Genomic DNA, 16,932 nt, shown 5'->3' with positions numbered 1-16,932 from the left:
AATGAATAAAAAGCGATTAAAATGTCAGATCTCCCATAGGTTCCTGTTCGAAACCCAAAAATCCCTATGTTCCCATATATTATTATAATCAGTGTTCCCACAAGCTTTATTAGAAATTAACTAAATTATAACAAAAAGAAGAATTTGCACACACTTTAAAATTACACTCAGCTCGTGCCAGTTACGTAGCTTTTATAAGATCTATGATTTGGGGAGTTATACTCCTCTCTTGCTGATAATTTTTAGGAAAGCATGCCTGCAGTTACATGCTATTCCATTTGCTGGCCTCCGCTGGTGCAATTAAAAGAGTAGGGACTCTTTTAATCGCACCAGCGGAGGCCAGCAAATGGAATAGCATGTAACTGCAGGCATGCTTTCCTAAAAATTATCAGCAAGAGAGGAGTATAACTCCCCAAATCATAGATCTTATAAAAGCTACGTAACTGGCCCGAGCTGAGTGTAATTTTAAAGTGTGTGCAAATTCTTCTTTTTGTTATAATTTAGTTAATTTCTAATAAAGCTTGTGGGAACACTGATTATAATAATATATGGGAACATAGGGATTTTTGGGTTTCGAACAGGAACCTATGGGAAATATTGATTGACCCCTCCATATATATTGGTCTGTTTGGGGAATAAAATGTCAGATCAATACAAAAATGGCACCACTAAAAACTTCAGATCACGGCGCAAAAAATTAGCCCTCATACCGCCCCATAAGCGGTAAAATAAAAAAGTTATAGGGTGTCAGGACCCACCGACCGCTGACGAGGGAGCCCCTTGCTGAAACCCTCCACCTGCCAAGGCATCCACGCCGAGATCACCTTAGAGACCACAGTACTTGCTTTCACCGGCCCATCGCAGTACGGGACCAGCAGTCAGGGTGAGACCGATCCATCTATTTGTATAAAGACTGTGAGCAATCCATTCTATGCCACTTTAAGTAACCGTGCCATCTATCACCATCACTGGAACTTTTATTGTGTTTTTGCCGGACGTTGTCACTGACAATTTATGGACCAATTTAGGTTCTATTAGGTAGTTGCTTTTTTATACATTCTGTCATTAGGGCTCAATGACAGTTTATAATTATTAATGCTCTGATCTTTTAACGATTATGTTATTACTGTTTTTTTTTATAAAAAATCTGCATTTTTTCAAAAACCATCTGTCTCATATATATTCATTGTGTACCCAGTAGGGTGATATTCTTGAGGTGTGGTTAAATCTGTATATTTAATTTACAAATCTGTTTAACATTCTGGCACCAGATGATTTTAAAGAAAATGTTTTCCAGTGGAGTACCCCGTTAAATTTTTTTTAGTAGAAGTTATTTACAAATCTGTTTAACTTTCTGGCACCAGTTGATAAAAAAATCTAAAAGTGTCCCCCCATCCACCACGCGGAGGTGGCCTCGTTTAGGATAGGACCCTAAGACAAATTCTGAGCCTAACACTCATATCCACTTACCTCTGTAGGGCATATAGCCTCTGACTGGGTGACATGCTGGATCCATTAACACCTCCTGTGAAAAAGGGGGAGGGGTGCACAGCTAGAGAGGCTGCCATTCCCCCTCTGACTGGTTGACATGCTTAAATCATTAACAATTTAAAACACGTCCTGTGAAAAAGGAGGTAGATATGTGTATATATATATATATATATATATATATATATATATATTTTCCACCAGAGTACCCCTTTAATCTCTTCAATTGTGATGGCATATGTTCTCCTGACCCTGCTGCCATCTCCAGACTCTGTCATTGTGCCGCCCAATGGTCTATTCACGCTGCTGGCACCTCCAGACTCTGTTATTGTGCCGCTCTTAGGCCTACATAGGCTGCCGCCAACTCCAGGCTGTGTCATTCTGTCATTCTGCCACCATATGGTCTCCTCATGCTGATTCCACCTCCAGGCTCTGTCATTGTGCCGCTCTGCAGCCTACATAGACTGCTGCCACCTCCAGGTTGCGTCATTGTGCCGCTATGAGGCCTCCTCATGTTGCTGGCACATTAAAATAAACTTGTTAATCTATTCAAAATCTTCAATTAAAATTTAAAAAATCTCTTTAATCTTTTCAAATGTGAGGCCCTATGGTCTCATCAGGCTGCTGCCACCTCCAGGCTCTGTCATTGTGTCTCCATGTGATCTCCTTTTTATATTAGGGCAGGGCCTGGGACGGGTGGTAGCTGGCCTCGCGGCGGACCACCAGCTCACTGCAGCAACTTATACACTGAGGCAATTATACACTATTGGAGCTGGAATTACCACGGCTGCTGGCACCAGACTTGCCCTCCAATGGGTCCTCAAAAAAACATTTAAAGTTTGTAATTCCAATTACCAGGCTCTGTCATTGTGCCACCATGTAAACAGATTTGTAAATTACTTCTATTAAAAAATCGTAATCATTCCAATAGTTATTAGCTTCTGAAGTTGAGTTGCTGTTTTCTGTCTAACTGCTTTCTGATGACTCACGTCCCCGGGAGCTGTCCAGCTCCTATGGGGATATTCTCCCATCATGCACAGCTCCCGGGACGTGACATCATCATTGAGCAGTTAGACAGAAAATTTCAGAAGCTAATAACTATTGGAAGGATTACGATTTTTTAATAGAAGTAATTTACAAATCTGTTTAACTTTCCAGAGCCAGTTGATATATATATAAAAAAAGTTTTTGCATGGAATACCTAACTCGTTAATCTCTTTAAACTCTTCAATTGACAACTGAAAAATCTCTTCAATCTCTTCAATTGTGATGCCATATGGTCTCCAGACTCTGTCATTGTGCCACTCTGTGGCATTTATTCTAATAGCGACGCCTGTAATCTGCATGTCATACTGAATAACAGTATTATATCACTACCCCAGCACACTTCCTATGTGTGTTACGGCAAGGCAAAGTGTTGTACACCCCTATTGAGGCTCTCTGTAGCCTGAAAATAGCTGTTTTTAATAGCAATTCAACAAAAAGAAATTTGGATCAAACCAAATTTTTTCGAAAAATTCGGCAAATCTGACTAATCAAATTTTTTCAAAATTTGTTCATCTCTAGTCGTCATATTAGCTCTGGAATTACCCCAAGAATCTAAGGAAACAGGTTGGAGTGATACAATTAAACCATAACTGATTAAATGACAAATTCACAGTTTCATATGCAGTTTTGCAGTACCAGCTGTGTTTACTTACACGTGTATGGCTTAATGTTTTTGAAAAGCATATGATACTGGCAGGATCTACCCAGTAGCCCTCCCGGATCAGGCCTGCACCACTGAGAGGGAGGACAAACTGACACACTACTATCTCATTGTGCCGCTCTGTTGCCTACATAGGCTGCCGCAACCTCTACACTGTGTCATTGTGCCACCATGTGGTCTCGTCATGCCGCTGCCACCTCCAGGCTCTGTGATTGTGCAGCCATGTGATCTCCTTGTTATATTTATTTGGTTGTCATACAGTATTTTTTCAAAGTAAACATTTCGTGCAACATGGACTCTCAATCATGAGCATCAGGGGGACGCGAGAGGCAGGGGCTGGAACAGGTGGTAGCTCACCTCGCGGCTGACCGCCAGCTCGATTTTAAGATACAAGTAGGAGCTTTTCCATAGTTTACACTGCAGCAATTATACACTATTGGAGCTGGAATTACCACGGCTGCTGGCACCTGACTTGCTCTCCAATGAGTCCTCTAAAGAGGATTTCAAGTTTGCTCATTCCAATTACCAGGCTCTGTCATTGTGCCACCGTGTGATCTCCTCATGCTGCTGGCACATTAGACTTGTTCATCTATTCAAAATCTTCAAATTGTAAAAAAAATCTTTTTAATATTTTCTATTGTGAGGCCCTATGGTCTTCATCATATATTAGCTCTGGAATTACCACTAGAATCAAAGGAAACAGGTTGAAGCGATAAAAAAAATAATGGATTTAATGACACATTCGCAGTTTCATAGTACCAGCCACGTTTACTTACATGTGCATGGCTTAATAGACTTAATAGACATGCTCACCAGACTTGCACTCCAATGTGTCCTCAAAAAAGGATTTAAAAAATTAAAATAAATAAAAAATAAATTAAATAAAAATGTAATAAAAAAATCTCTTTAATCTCTTCAATTGTGATGCCATATGGTCTCCCAATCCTTCTGACACATCCAGGCGCTTTGCGGCAGTGATTTGCGACACCTGTAATCTGCATGTCATACTGAATAACAGTATTATTTCACTAACCCAGTACACTACCTATGCGAGTTACGGCAAAGCAAAGTGTTCTACACCCATATTGAGACTCTCTGTAGCCCAGAAATAGCCGTTTTAAATAGAAATTTGCATTGAAAAGATTAGCATCTAGCCTAATTTTTTCAGAAAATTCGGCTAATCGGCAGAATCGAATTTTCGAAAAATTTGCTCATCTCTTGTCTGTACGCCACCGTTGTCCTGCTTCTCTCTACAACATTTTAAGTATGTATTAATAAATACAATAAGCAATGAAGACCAGCGAGTGCTTTTCTTCTATTCCTTTTATAGGTATGTCAACAGAAAAATGTCATCAAATGTAAAAACTTAATTTTACAGCTGTTTTTACTTGTCAAGTTTGCCATAGCTGTTGTGCCATATGCTTTTGATTGATGATTCATTTTATAGTGCTCTGTGAGATGTTCAAAGCATTGGGTATTTTCTATAATCTAACAATGCTTTGTACTTATCCACAACTTTGTCCCTAACCTGTTTGGTGAGCTCCTTGATCTTCATGCTGCAGTTTGTTCTGTAATGCTCTCTAACAATTTATAAGGCCTTTACAGAATATGTATATTTATTCTGAAATAAAATTTCAGACAGGTGGATTATTTACTAATTATGTGACTTGCATATGTGAACTGCAAGTCACATGCCTATCTTTAATAGAGGGGTTTACAGTTAAGGGTATGAATACATTTTCCCTTAACACTTTTTAGATTAATAATTTTGAAATTCATGTAATATCCCCCCCCCCCCCCACACACACACACACATACAATTCCAAATGATGATTACATAAAATCACATTCAAATAGATTGTAATACCATTTCAATGTGTCAAAAACTCTAATGGGAGAGGGGGAATAGTTATGCAAGGCACTATATTTATACTTCTAGAGGGGAGAAGTGGTTGGTTACCTAGACAATGTGACAATGAGGGGGAAAAAGGAGCAGAAATATCAGAAAAAGGGGTGCAAACTTGCTAAATAAATAAATAAATAAATATTTAACTTGTCATACCCTAAAAGTTTAACTATGTTAGTTGAGATGGAAATTCCCCTTTAAACTAGACAGACACACACAAAAAAATAGCCAGCACAACAAACAAATACACGCGTCCAGGTCACTGTGGCAAAATACAAAATACATAAAAAGAAGGTTACAGTAGCATTCTATATTTGACCTCAAAAGTAAAATGGAGGCTCCTAGCACACTATTTGATCAAAACGTGTCCCTTATCCACCATGCGGAGGTGGCCTCAGTCCAGATGGAACCCTAACACGCTCACTCTGCTCTAAGTGGGTGGGAGACACATTTTAATCAAAAACTGCGCTATCTCAGTTTTACTTTTGTGATCAAGGATACGTTCAGACGAGCGGATTTACAGTGCGTATTTCGCTGCGGATCCGCCACTGAAGGACCACTGTATGCTGCCTTTACAAGTGCCTGCTCGGAGCGGCAATACGCCGCTACGAGCAGACACACTGTGATGCACAGTATACTCGCACATCGCGGCAGCTCTCGGCCTAGCTCATAGAGCAGGAGGAGCGTCCGCGATGTATGCAAGTACACCGCGCATGAGTGGCAACTCGCACATCGCTTTAGTGTCTGCACGTAGTGGTGTATTGCTGCTCTGAGCAGGCACATGTAAAGGCAGCATACAGAGGTCCATCAGCGGCAGATCCGCAGCATAAAATATGCTGTAAATCCGCTCTTCTGAACCTACCCCAAGTACTGCTACAACTTTATTTTTGTTGTAATCACAAAAATATAAGTGGAGCGACTCACCCATTAGTAGAAAACTTGTAGTTGCAAATGTGTCACTTCGTTGGCAATTGATAACCAGGTCAAAACCAGAGCAGGGAGGCTGAAGGTATTACGGGGGATTCAGGTGTCGGGCCACAGCTGATTCGTCAGGCCCCTGCGACCACTTTCCCCAGTAACACCTTCCACCTCCCCGCTCTCTTTTTGACCTGGTTATCGAATGCAAACAAAGTGACACATTTGCAACTGCAAGTTTTCTACTAATGGGTGAGCGTCTCCGCTTATCTTTTTGTGATTACAATTTTCATGCATACCTTTGTAGCGTGTAGCACCACCCACAGAAGCCCAGATCCATGAAATACTAGCCACGATCACTGTATTTCACCACAGTTACAATTAAGTGACAGTGCCGGATTTTTCTTTTTCTTTGTGGATATTGTTCAATACAGGATTAAACAATAAAGGAATAAACAATAAAAAAACATACATTTCACAAATATGCAATAGCGGGATGTGTGTAAAGGGAAAATACTTTGTTGTTGCACTGCTAATCTTTGTTCACATGGCGGAATTTGCGAACAGAATCCAGCAGAAATATTTTGCTTGGAAATTCCATTGCAGCAGAGTCCCATTGTGCACCCGTCAAAATTATCAATTGACATCTCAATTGTTTCTGCAGAATTCGTTTGGAAATGCATTGCCATCTATGGAGATGGCACATTTATGAGAGATCCTCCCCAGGGTGGCAGAACATCCCGGCACTGCTGTCTGCAGAATGTCTGCTGACTTCCCCTAAAAAATACTGCAGTGAACAAAGCCTAAATGTGCTGAATTCTATTTTTTCTGTTGTAAATCTTTGAAAGTTCCAATAACCTGAAGTAACTTTTAGAAGATAATACAAAGAAATGTGTATAAATAAATAAATAAGATGTAGACTACAAAGCAGACGAGTACATAAATCCCAGCCTGACCCGGGCAGCATTAAAATGTAAATACAGTCTTGGCTGCATTTCTTCAGATGGCTTTAAAGGGCATTGCTCCATAAAATAAAATACTCAGCAGTAAACACAAGTCCTTCAGCTGCCCTTTTCTTTCAAGTTTTCAAAAACTGTGTTTGGGCTGTGTTTCTTAAAAGGACACTAAACAGAGAGACATATGTAAAGAATTGTTTTCTTTCTGCCCAGAGGATCAACCATTTTAACCTTCTTATCCTTAAAGGGGTACTCCGCCCCTAGACATCTTATCCCCTATCCAAAGGATAGGGGATAAGATGTCAGATTGCCCAAGTCCCGCAGCTGGGGAGCCCTGGGATCCCCGCTGCGGCACCGCGTTCTCATTACAGCACAGAGCTCTCTTCGTAATGACGGGCGATACGGGGGACGGAGCAGCGTGACATCATGGCTCCGCCCCTCGTGACATCACGGCCTGTCCCCTTAATGCAAATCTATGGGATGGGACGTGAAGAACGCCACGCCCCCTCCCATAGACTTGTATTGCAAGGGGCAGCCCGTGACATCACGAGGGGCGGAGCCGTGACGTAACGATGCTCCGGCCCTTGTACTGCCCGTCATTATGTGCAGAGCGAACTCGCTCTGTGCTGTAATGAGAGCGCGGTGCCGCAGCGGGGATCCCAGGGCTCCCCAGCAGCGGGACCGCGGCAATCTGACATCTTATCCCCTAACCTTTGGATAGGGGATAAGATGACTAGGGGCGGAGTACAACTTTAAAATCCCGCGACATGCCTTAAGACAATTGGCTGTAGAAGTGTTTTTTCTTAAAAAATGGAAACCTGTTACATTGATTAGAGATGAGCGAACTTTTGAAAAGTTTGATTTGGCCTATTCGCCGAATTTTTCAAAAAAATTTGGTGCGATCCGAATAAATTTTCAGAAAATTTATTCCCCTACCCCTTAATTCCCTGGTTGAACTTGATGGACATATGTCTTTTTTCGACCGTACTAACTATGTAACTATGTAACTAAGTAATGTATTTTAATAATGTGTGTGTTTCTGTTTCACATATTTCTCTATTTTTAAAATTTTAAGGTAGTACTATGACTTCCAGCATGGAACAGACTGTTCCATGATGGGAGTAGTAGTACCTGTGCTAATAGACAGATCGCTCTGGGTGTCACTCCTGACTCCTGCTGCGATCGTCCTGTATAGATGCGGGCAACTTTCTCACATCTCTACAATAGATAGGACAATCGCATCGGCTGTCAGGAGTGACACCCGCTGTGATCTGTCCTCAACTGTAGGTATTACTGCTCCCAATATGGAGTACACTCTGCTCACTTCTGACACCTGTTGCAATCTGTCTATTACTGCAGGTACTACAGCTCCTAGCATGGAGCAGAGTGTGCTCCATGTTGGGAGAAGTAGTACCTTCAGTTAAGGAAAGATCATAGCAGGTGTCAGGAGTGACACACGCTGTGATCGTCCTGTAAAATGTATAGATGCGGGCAGGCGGCTGCTCTTCTCTGGTCCCACTGTAGTATGAGTACATGCCGTGTATATACCTATTATTCATATTTCCCGCAGAGAGCTGTGATTGGCTGGAACCATCTGAGCAATCACAGCTCTCTGCGGGAAATATGAATAAGTGATGTGAACTCTATTCACATCACTGGCTGTCCGGAGTATAGAATATACAAAAAAAAACACACAGAGAGTGCTCCGTAGTGCAATATAAGATGGGTAGGAATCGCATACAATAATAAATTGCGCTTACCCAAAAAGTTGTGCTGACAAACGGGCACAACTCTGGTGATCGTGTGTAGGATTATGTCCAAAGTGCAGCCGGTCCCTCTCCACCACCTCGTGTTGTTCAGTATTCCAATAAAACCTCCAAACCACTGAGGGTTAATTCAGGCGCAGGCAATGGATCGTGTTAAGTACAGCAATGCTGATAGATGGCTTATTAAGAGTAAGATCAATGTGGATAACCAAGGATCATTTATTCAGAACAACGCGTTTCAACGCCGGAGCAGGCGTCTTCCTCAGGTTCATAAGCCATCTATCAGCATTGCTGTCCGGAGTATAGCGCAGAGATGCGAGCGCAGGAGAAAGCCACTCCATCTCTGCAATAGATAGGACGATCACATCGGGTGTCAGGAGTGACACCTTGGGCGATCTGTCTATTAGTACAGTAACTACAGCTCCCATCATGGAACAGTTTGTTCCATGCTGGGAGTAGTAGTACTACCTAAAAAATGTAAAAAATTGAAAAAAAAAGTGAAACACACATACACACACTTTATTAAACAACATGTTAAAATACATATCGAATAAAAAAATGTAAAAATGTATTATAAAAAATATATTATTTTTACATTTAAATGTACATTTTTCTACATTTTTATTATTGTAGGCTACATTTTTAGCTTCCTGCCTGCCCACATAAATTGATCCCTGTTTAAATTTTACATTAACATTTTTATTTATTTTTTTAGTCTTTAAATTTTCGGGAGCGGGCAGGGACCAGAAAATTCAGCACTCAATATTAAAAATGAATGAGGAGTGCATTTCATTATTTTTTTTTCTAGTTTTCATTCTAAATCATATTTTTTTTGTTTTAACTTTACTTTTTTAGCCCCATTTATTTCATTTTATTTTTTCAGGCATTTAGATGTGCTTCAATGAATAATTGCGGGGGTCAGAGATGAGCCGAAGACAGGGACATCAGTAATATGTATAATGCAGTAGGCAACAACAACAAAAAAAATGCTGAGTTTCCCTAATTTACCAAAAATCCATAAATTTACAGAGGTCTTCTATCAGGAATTAAGGATACTTCAAATTGTAATTTGTGGAGGCAGATGGCTGGGAAAATAATGTATGTATGTATTTAATGTAAGTGTGAAGGACGATGTCATTGTAAAAAACTCTTCTTGTAATTCCAATGTTTCTGCATATGCAGGAAGACATGGATGTGAGCTATAATTTCAGTAGGGTGAAAATAACTTTTTCACTGCTGTAAGCTGTAGAAGGGAATATGTAACCATGGATGTGGGATTACTTTTCTTTATATATGTGAAAAATCATAACATTTTTATGTAGGGGATGATGGGAGTTGTAATTCTTGAATTCCAGTTGTTTCCACTTGCAATCACAGTGGTTGCAGTAAGGACAGGCAGAGAGTAATTGAATAATGAGATTAAAGCCAATTAAGGTTAATTAGGTGACAGAACATCAAAGAAATGTAGGTCAAGTGGTTTGACCTTAATTGGCTGTGGTTTCATTATTCAATTAAGGTCTCTTCCTCCTATTTTCTGTTCTTCATTCATCTGTCTGCTGTGCGAGCGAAAAAAATAAATATTATATATACAGATATATGATTTATATATATATATATATCACACCGAAGCAGCTGATCCCAGGGTGCATGAGAAGTGTCATGGCGACAAACGCTAGTGTAAGCAGTAACACTGTAGAGATAGAAGGACCAATCGTAGGTGACCTTGCGGTAAAGTAACTTATATACAAGCAAACTCATATGAGGAGCCTGACATTTAACCATATATCTCATTGTAGTGGGGCAAAGTGATATGTGATCTCAATGTATATATAAATAGGTGTATAACTTAATATTGCATAATTTAACCCCTATACAATTAAAATAGTGGAAACATACCAGGCACATGATCCTGCCCACCAGGGATATCCCATAGTTTTTGCCCAGACCCAAAATCAGGTATATGGCAGACAACACCATGTGGTACTCTGAGGCTGATTAACGTCCCAGGTAACCACCCCCGGGGGGACACCCGGTCACTGGGTTTCCACAAATGTGGATGGGAATGCCAGTCAATCAAACACATTCATGCACACTAGGGGTATTCAACTGGAGCCCGGACATAATTCGTCATATGTGCTAATTAATTTATTATTTGTTCTCATGGTCATATATGAAGATATCGGCAGAAAACAAAAGAAAAAAAGAAAAGAAAAATATAAAAATCTAAATAAAAATAAATAAAAAATAAATATATATCAAAAAGATATTGAATACATGAGAAAATAAAAAAATATAAAAAGTACTAAAAATTTAACATTAAATAAAAAAATTAAAAAATAAGTCAAAAAGACACAGATATATAATTAATCTATGTGTGACAATACATAATTGTGTGCATAAGGGGACCACTGTATTTTCGGATCTTGTCTTTAGCCACCAGCCAATCCTGATCCCTGTAATACAAAAATACATACCGTATTTATCGGGGTATACCACGCACCGGCCTATAACATGCACCCTCATTTTACCAAGGATATTTGGGTAAAAAAAGTTTTTTACCCAAATATCCATGATAAAATGAGGGTGCGTGTGTGCGCGTGTATACCCCGATATACCCCCAGGAAAGGCAGGGGGAGAGAGGCCGTCGCTGCCCGCTTCTCTCCCCCTGCCTTTCCTGGGGTCTAGAGCGCTGCTGTCGGCCCTTTTCACCCCCTGGTTATCGGCGCCGCTGCCCGTTCTGTCCCCCTGACTATCGGTGCCGGCGCCGATAGCCAGGGGGAGAGAAGGGGCAGCGGCACCCATTGCCGGCGCCGCTGCCCCGTTGCCTCCCCCCATCCCCGGTGGCATAATTACCTGAGTCGGGTCCGCGCTGCTCCAGGCCTCCGTCGTGCGTCCCCAGCGTCGTTGCTATGCACGGCGCGGCGCTCTGACGTCATGCGCCGCGCCGTTCAGCGCATAGCAATGACGCCGGGGACGCACGACGGAGGCCAGGGGGACAGAACAGGCAGCGGCGCCGATAACCAGGGGGTGAAAAGGGCTGACAGCAGCGCTCTAGACCCCAGGAAAGGCAGGGGGAGAGAAGCAGGCAGCGACGGCCTCTCTCCCCGTGCCTTTCCTGGGGGTGTATCGGCGTATAACACGCACACAGACTTTAGGCTAAAAATTTTAGCCTAAAAAGTGCGTGTTATACGCTGATAAATACGGTAATCAATACAGTGAATATAGATGTATGACAGATCACTATATCAAAAAAACTATCCTGAATGGTGACGTCGGTGTTGATATAGAGACAACATTGGAAATGTGAACACCAAAATTGACAACGTACACATAGATAATGACACCACCCAAATCATGCATGGTAAATCTGGGGAGTGACCTTAAAATCTACATTGAGACCCTTCGGCTGATTTTTTTTTACACTAAAATGCTGGGGTTACCCAATTTTTTACATTTTCACAAGGGGTAATGGGAGAAATTGGGTTACGAATTTTGGAGGGCGTTTTCTCCTGACTATGGAAATGTGCTGGGGGGGCGCACTACAAGGCTCAGAAGTCATAGAGGTCTGTTTGCATTTGAGGCCTATGGCATATCAGTAGCTGACGGTTACATACATTCAGAGGAAAATACAAAAATGAAACACCCACATGTGACAGTGTGAAAGTACCCACCCTGAGGAATGGGTGACGGGGTAAAGAGGACATTTTGAATGCACAGGTGTTTCCTAAATTTATTTTCCAGGAATGGATGAAGAGTAGATTTTGAAAATTGCAATTTTCAACCTATACTCTGCTTCATATTTCTGGGAACAACTAACATGTGACTCCAAATTGTGGCCTGGAAATACGACTGAGCTCATGAGGGAGAACTCTACGCATTTGAGGCTGATGTTTGTTACGAACCTACTAAAACTGACAGTTGCATACATTCAGAGAAAATCAAGAAAGGAACACCCACATGTGAGCATTACAAACAGTACACTCCCTAGAGAAAGTGTGTAGAGATGATGTGGACATTTGGAACAGACGGATGTTCCCTAAATTTATGGGAAGAGAGTGCTGCACATTTGAGGCAACTCTGCAAATCCCAATGCTGTTGACTCTCTCTGTGTCCCATGACCCAAAAATATTATATGCGGTATTTATTTTTTTTTATTTTTTTTTTGAGGGACGGTTTGGTTTGGTTTTAAAATTTGGAAGACAATGTACTCTGGACTGGTACATTGGAGTTAAATTCTGGGGAATTCAAATTAGGGAAAAGTATTAAAAACGTAGTACTCCATAGTGTGATACTCCCTGAAGCAATATTTTATGTAGAGGCCCGGATAATCGTGGCAAGTGTCACACTGAGTGATTGTGTCCTTCCGATTCCCCCTACTGTGACACACTCTGCATTTTTTGGAGAATCGTCCCTTCTTTCCAGTGTGGGGGCCTTCACCTAGAAAGTGAGGCCGAGGATGATCCGGGGAACCGAAGCTCCAGAGGTGCTCTGACCCGCTCTTTGGCAGTCACCAAAGATTAGGGCCTTTAGAACATCCTCTTGGAACTGTAGGAATGGTCCTGTGTTGCTAGTGTACTGGGGCAGAAACACAAAGGGAGCCAGCACTGGATGACCACTGGGGATGTGCCCGTAATCCACCCGAACGCCAAAGACGGGTACACTTCACACTCTCTCCAAAGGAAACAGCAGCAATCGCCAGGTCCAGTATAGTAGCAAACTGATATTTATTGCATCAATAACAGCAACGTTTCGGCTAAAAGTGAGCCTTTCTCAAGCATAGCTTGAGAAAGGCTCACTTTTAGCCGAAACATTGCTGTTATTGATGCAATAAATATCAGTTTGCTACTATACTGGACCTGGCGATTGCTGCTGTTTCCTTTGGAGAGAGTGTGTAGTGTACTGGGGCAGTACAAAAGAGTTGCACATATTTTTTGTACCATGCCCATGTTTTCCGCATGGCTTTATATGGCTTGGGGACTTGATCAGAGAGATCAACTCCCCCCCATATACTGATTGTAGTCCAGAATACAATTGGGCTTGAGGACAGGTCCCACGATACCTCACACAGGGACAGGGGTGCTGCCGTTCCCATGAACTGTGGTGAGCATAAGAACATCCCTCTTGTCCTTATACCTGACCAGCAACAGGTTTTCATGGAAAAAAGGCAGGGACTCACCCCGGGGGATCGGAGTCTGCAGGGGATAGGAAGGCCTCTTTGAGTCTTTCGAACTGTCCCACAAGTGAGCATGGATCTGGCGGCGAGGCATGTGAAGAAAGGGATACTAGTGTAAAAGTTATCCATGTAAAGGTGGTAACCCTTATCTAGCAATGGGTGCAAAAAGGCCCCAAACGATTTTACTGCCAACATCCAGAGCGGGGGGACATTCTGGGGGTTTCAAGACGGGAATCTTGTCCCTCATACACCTTAAACTTGCAAGTGTACCCTGAGGTACTTTCGCAAAGTTTATACATCTTCACGCCATAACACGCCCGCTTGGTAGGGATGTATTGCTGGATGCTAAGTCTCCCCTTAAAGCTGATTAGAGACTCATCAATGGAGACCTCCCTCCCAGGGACATAGGCCTCCCAAAATTAGGCCCCAAAGTGATTGATGATTGGCCGGATTTTTATACAGCATAATGCAAACATTTCCGAATGGCCTTGAACCGGGGAAGGGTCATGGCCATACTGTAGAGCAGGGTCTGGTAGAGGACGTCCCCACTCCAGTCCTGCCCGACCTTTGGTTTTTTAACTAGGCCCCTATGCCGCACAAGGCCCCCAGTGTCGGAGGCAAGTATGGCATATGCCTCCTCCGCTGAAAATGCACTGCGGGCCATTTCCCCACGCTAATCGAGGGTGAAGTGTATGTATGTGTGGGGGAAAACTTTATTGGTGTGTAGTGTGGTGCGATACTTCCTGCTCTAACCTGTCCTAAATTACTAACTAAGAACAAAAATATTAAATAAAACTAAATTTAAAAAAGCAAAAAAGTTTTTTTTTTTTTTTAAAAGGACTTTTAGTGCAAAAAGCCCTGCGCCCAAATAAAAAAGTGTTTACCTAATCAGTGGTGTGCACACTGATTAGCACTTGGTGGCGGCAGGGGGCGCAGGAGTCAGTTTGGGTCTGGCCACTCAGCCAAGAACAGTGGCTGATGGCACGTACACAGACCCCCCACACAAAAACCCTTAAAAAAATGCTACGACCCGAAAAAAAGCACACGCCTGAACCCCCCAAAAACATGCTGATCAGTGATAAATCACTGACAGCGGTGGGGCAGGCTACACACACAGATAAGGTCCGTTCACTGGCGTGCTACTGGTGGCATGGAGCGCCTATGGGTGCAAAAAATTTAATTAAAAAAGACACTTATAATCCTCAAAAAAGTGCCTGCACCACAAAAAAATGCTGATCAGTACTATGGGACTGATCAGAGGTGGGTGGGCGATTGGCTAACGGTGCCCAACCACTCTTTTATATGGAAGAGGGGTGGCCACACAGTTAGCAAAAAAAACATTGGGGGCAGCCCGCAGAGACCCTGTAGGGCCCGGGTCACGCAGATGGTAGGCCGCAATAAAAAAAAGTATATATATATTTTTTTACTTCCTAAACCTGTCCCTGCCTAATCTAAAGATTTCCCTAACTTTTAATGTGCCAGGGGGCACAGAAACAGTGCCAGGGGGCACTTATAACACTCTGAGGAGGGAGATACAGCACGGGGCTCCATCCTACTCAGCATCAGACACTCCTCTGCTCCTGCTCTCCTCCCCCCTCCCCATATACTGTGATTGGTGCGGTCACTACGACCGCCCTATCACAGCTGTTCTGGGGTGGGGTGGGGGGGGGGTGGCAACACTGCCACCTCCCAGGACAGTACGGAGGATGATTGGTGGTGTATATTACACCACTGATCATCCTCCTTTTCTGGGTCATCGGGTCACATGTGACCCCAATGACCCAGAATAGCTGCAGATCGCCGGTCTGAATTGACTGGCCATTTGCTGCAATCACTGATATGTGGGATCCTCAGAACCCCCCTCAGCGATGTGCCGGGCTGCCTGCTGAATGATTTCAGCAGGCATCCTGGTCCGGTCCCCGCCCTGCGTCCCCAAGAGGTTAAGTCCCACCCCTTGTCAACTCTACCCCCCCCCTCCCCTGCTATGGTTATGTACCAGGTAAAAAAGAAGAGACAACTGAAAATTCTGCAATCGTATGAAAACTCTAGGCAAGTTCATCTCTTGTTCATTTGCAGCATTTATTTTTAGGTTTACTGTTCCTTTAACCCCATAAGGACACAGACAATTTGCATTTTTGCCTTTTCATCTTTTCCTCCTCGCCATCTAAGAGCTAACATTTTTTCAAATTGTCCCATCTACAGAGCCATGTAAGTTTTGTCTTTTGCAGGACCGATTGTACTTTATATTGACTTCCTTCATTTAAAGGGGTACTCCCGTGGAAAGCAATTTTTTTTTTTAATCAACGGTGCCAGAAAGTTAAACAGATTTGTAAATTTCTTCTATTTAAAAATTGTAATCCTTCCAGCACTTATCAGCTGCTGTATGCTCCACAGGAAGTTGTATTTCTTTCTGGAATTCTTTTTAGTCTGACCACAGTGCTCTTGACAGCTCCTGGATAACCCCTTTACAAGGTCATCAAGTTATACCAGAGGGATAGCTATAGGGGGTGTAGAGGTAGCAGTCATACCTAAACCCTGATATTTCAGGGTGCCTAAACACACAAAAGGGCTGTATAAATGGTGCACGATAGGTTTGGGGCCCTGGGCCTAAGAAGCTTCAAATTATGACTTTGTGTAATACCATTTATCCCCAGCAGTGGCCACTGCAGCTTCCCCTCAAACCTACATCGATCAGTTATTAGGAGAGGCAGCTCAAGAATAATACATTGTCTGACAAACGTTTCATTCTATGGAGAAATGCTTCATAACGTTCTCGGGTTGCAATAATTTGTGATTGCCATCACTTAACTCTTTCTGTCCTGGGAAAAATAGCCTTTACGTAATTACGGTACTGTACGTAATGAAAGGTTTCTGCTGTGATTTCGGGGGTTAATGCTGCAGCTGTCAGACCGAATCATGAGCCGAGGAAAGCTTTAGTGCATGGGGGTGGATGCTTCGCCTTGTTGCTAAGCAACTATATCCAGAGTCAGCCAAACGGGGCCGAGCAGGTGAGCGGAACT

General features: G+C 42.5%; 1 protein-coding gene across 1 annotated transcript in view; it reads left to right on the top strand.

Annotated features, from left to right (window-relative positions):
* The window catches only part of LOC130367484 (uncharacterized), a 72,478-nt gene that overhangs the window by 9,293 nt on the left and 46,253 nt on the right, over window positions 1-16,932 (top strand). Inside the window, exon 4 of the mRNA XM_056569907.1 lies at window positions 16,780-16,920. Coding sequence (XP_056425882.1) covers window positions 16,780-16,920 — 141 coding nt within the window. The remainder of the gene's footprint in view (window positions 1-16,779; window positions 16,921-16,932) is intronic.

Source organism: Hyla sarda, chromosome 4 (genome assembly GCF_029499605.1).
Source record: "Hyla sarda isolate aHylSar1 chromosome 4, aHylSar1.hap1, whole genome shotgun sequence".
In the NCBI taxonomy this organism is placed as follows: Eukaryota; Metazoa; Chordata; class Amphibia; order Anura; family Hylidae; genus Hyla; species Hyla sarda.
The sequence above is the reverse complement of the archived record's forward strand: the minus strand, read 5'-3'. Positions and strand labels throughout refer to the sequence as shown.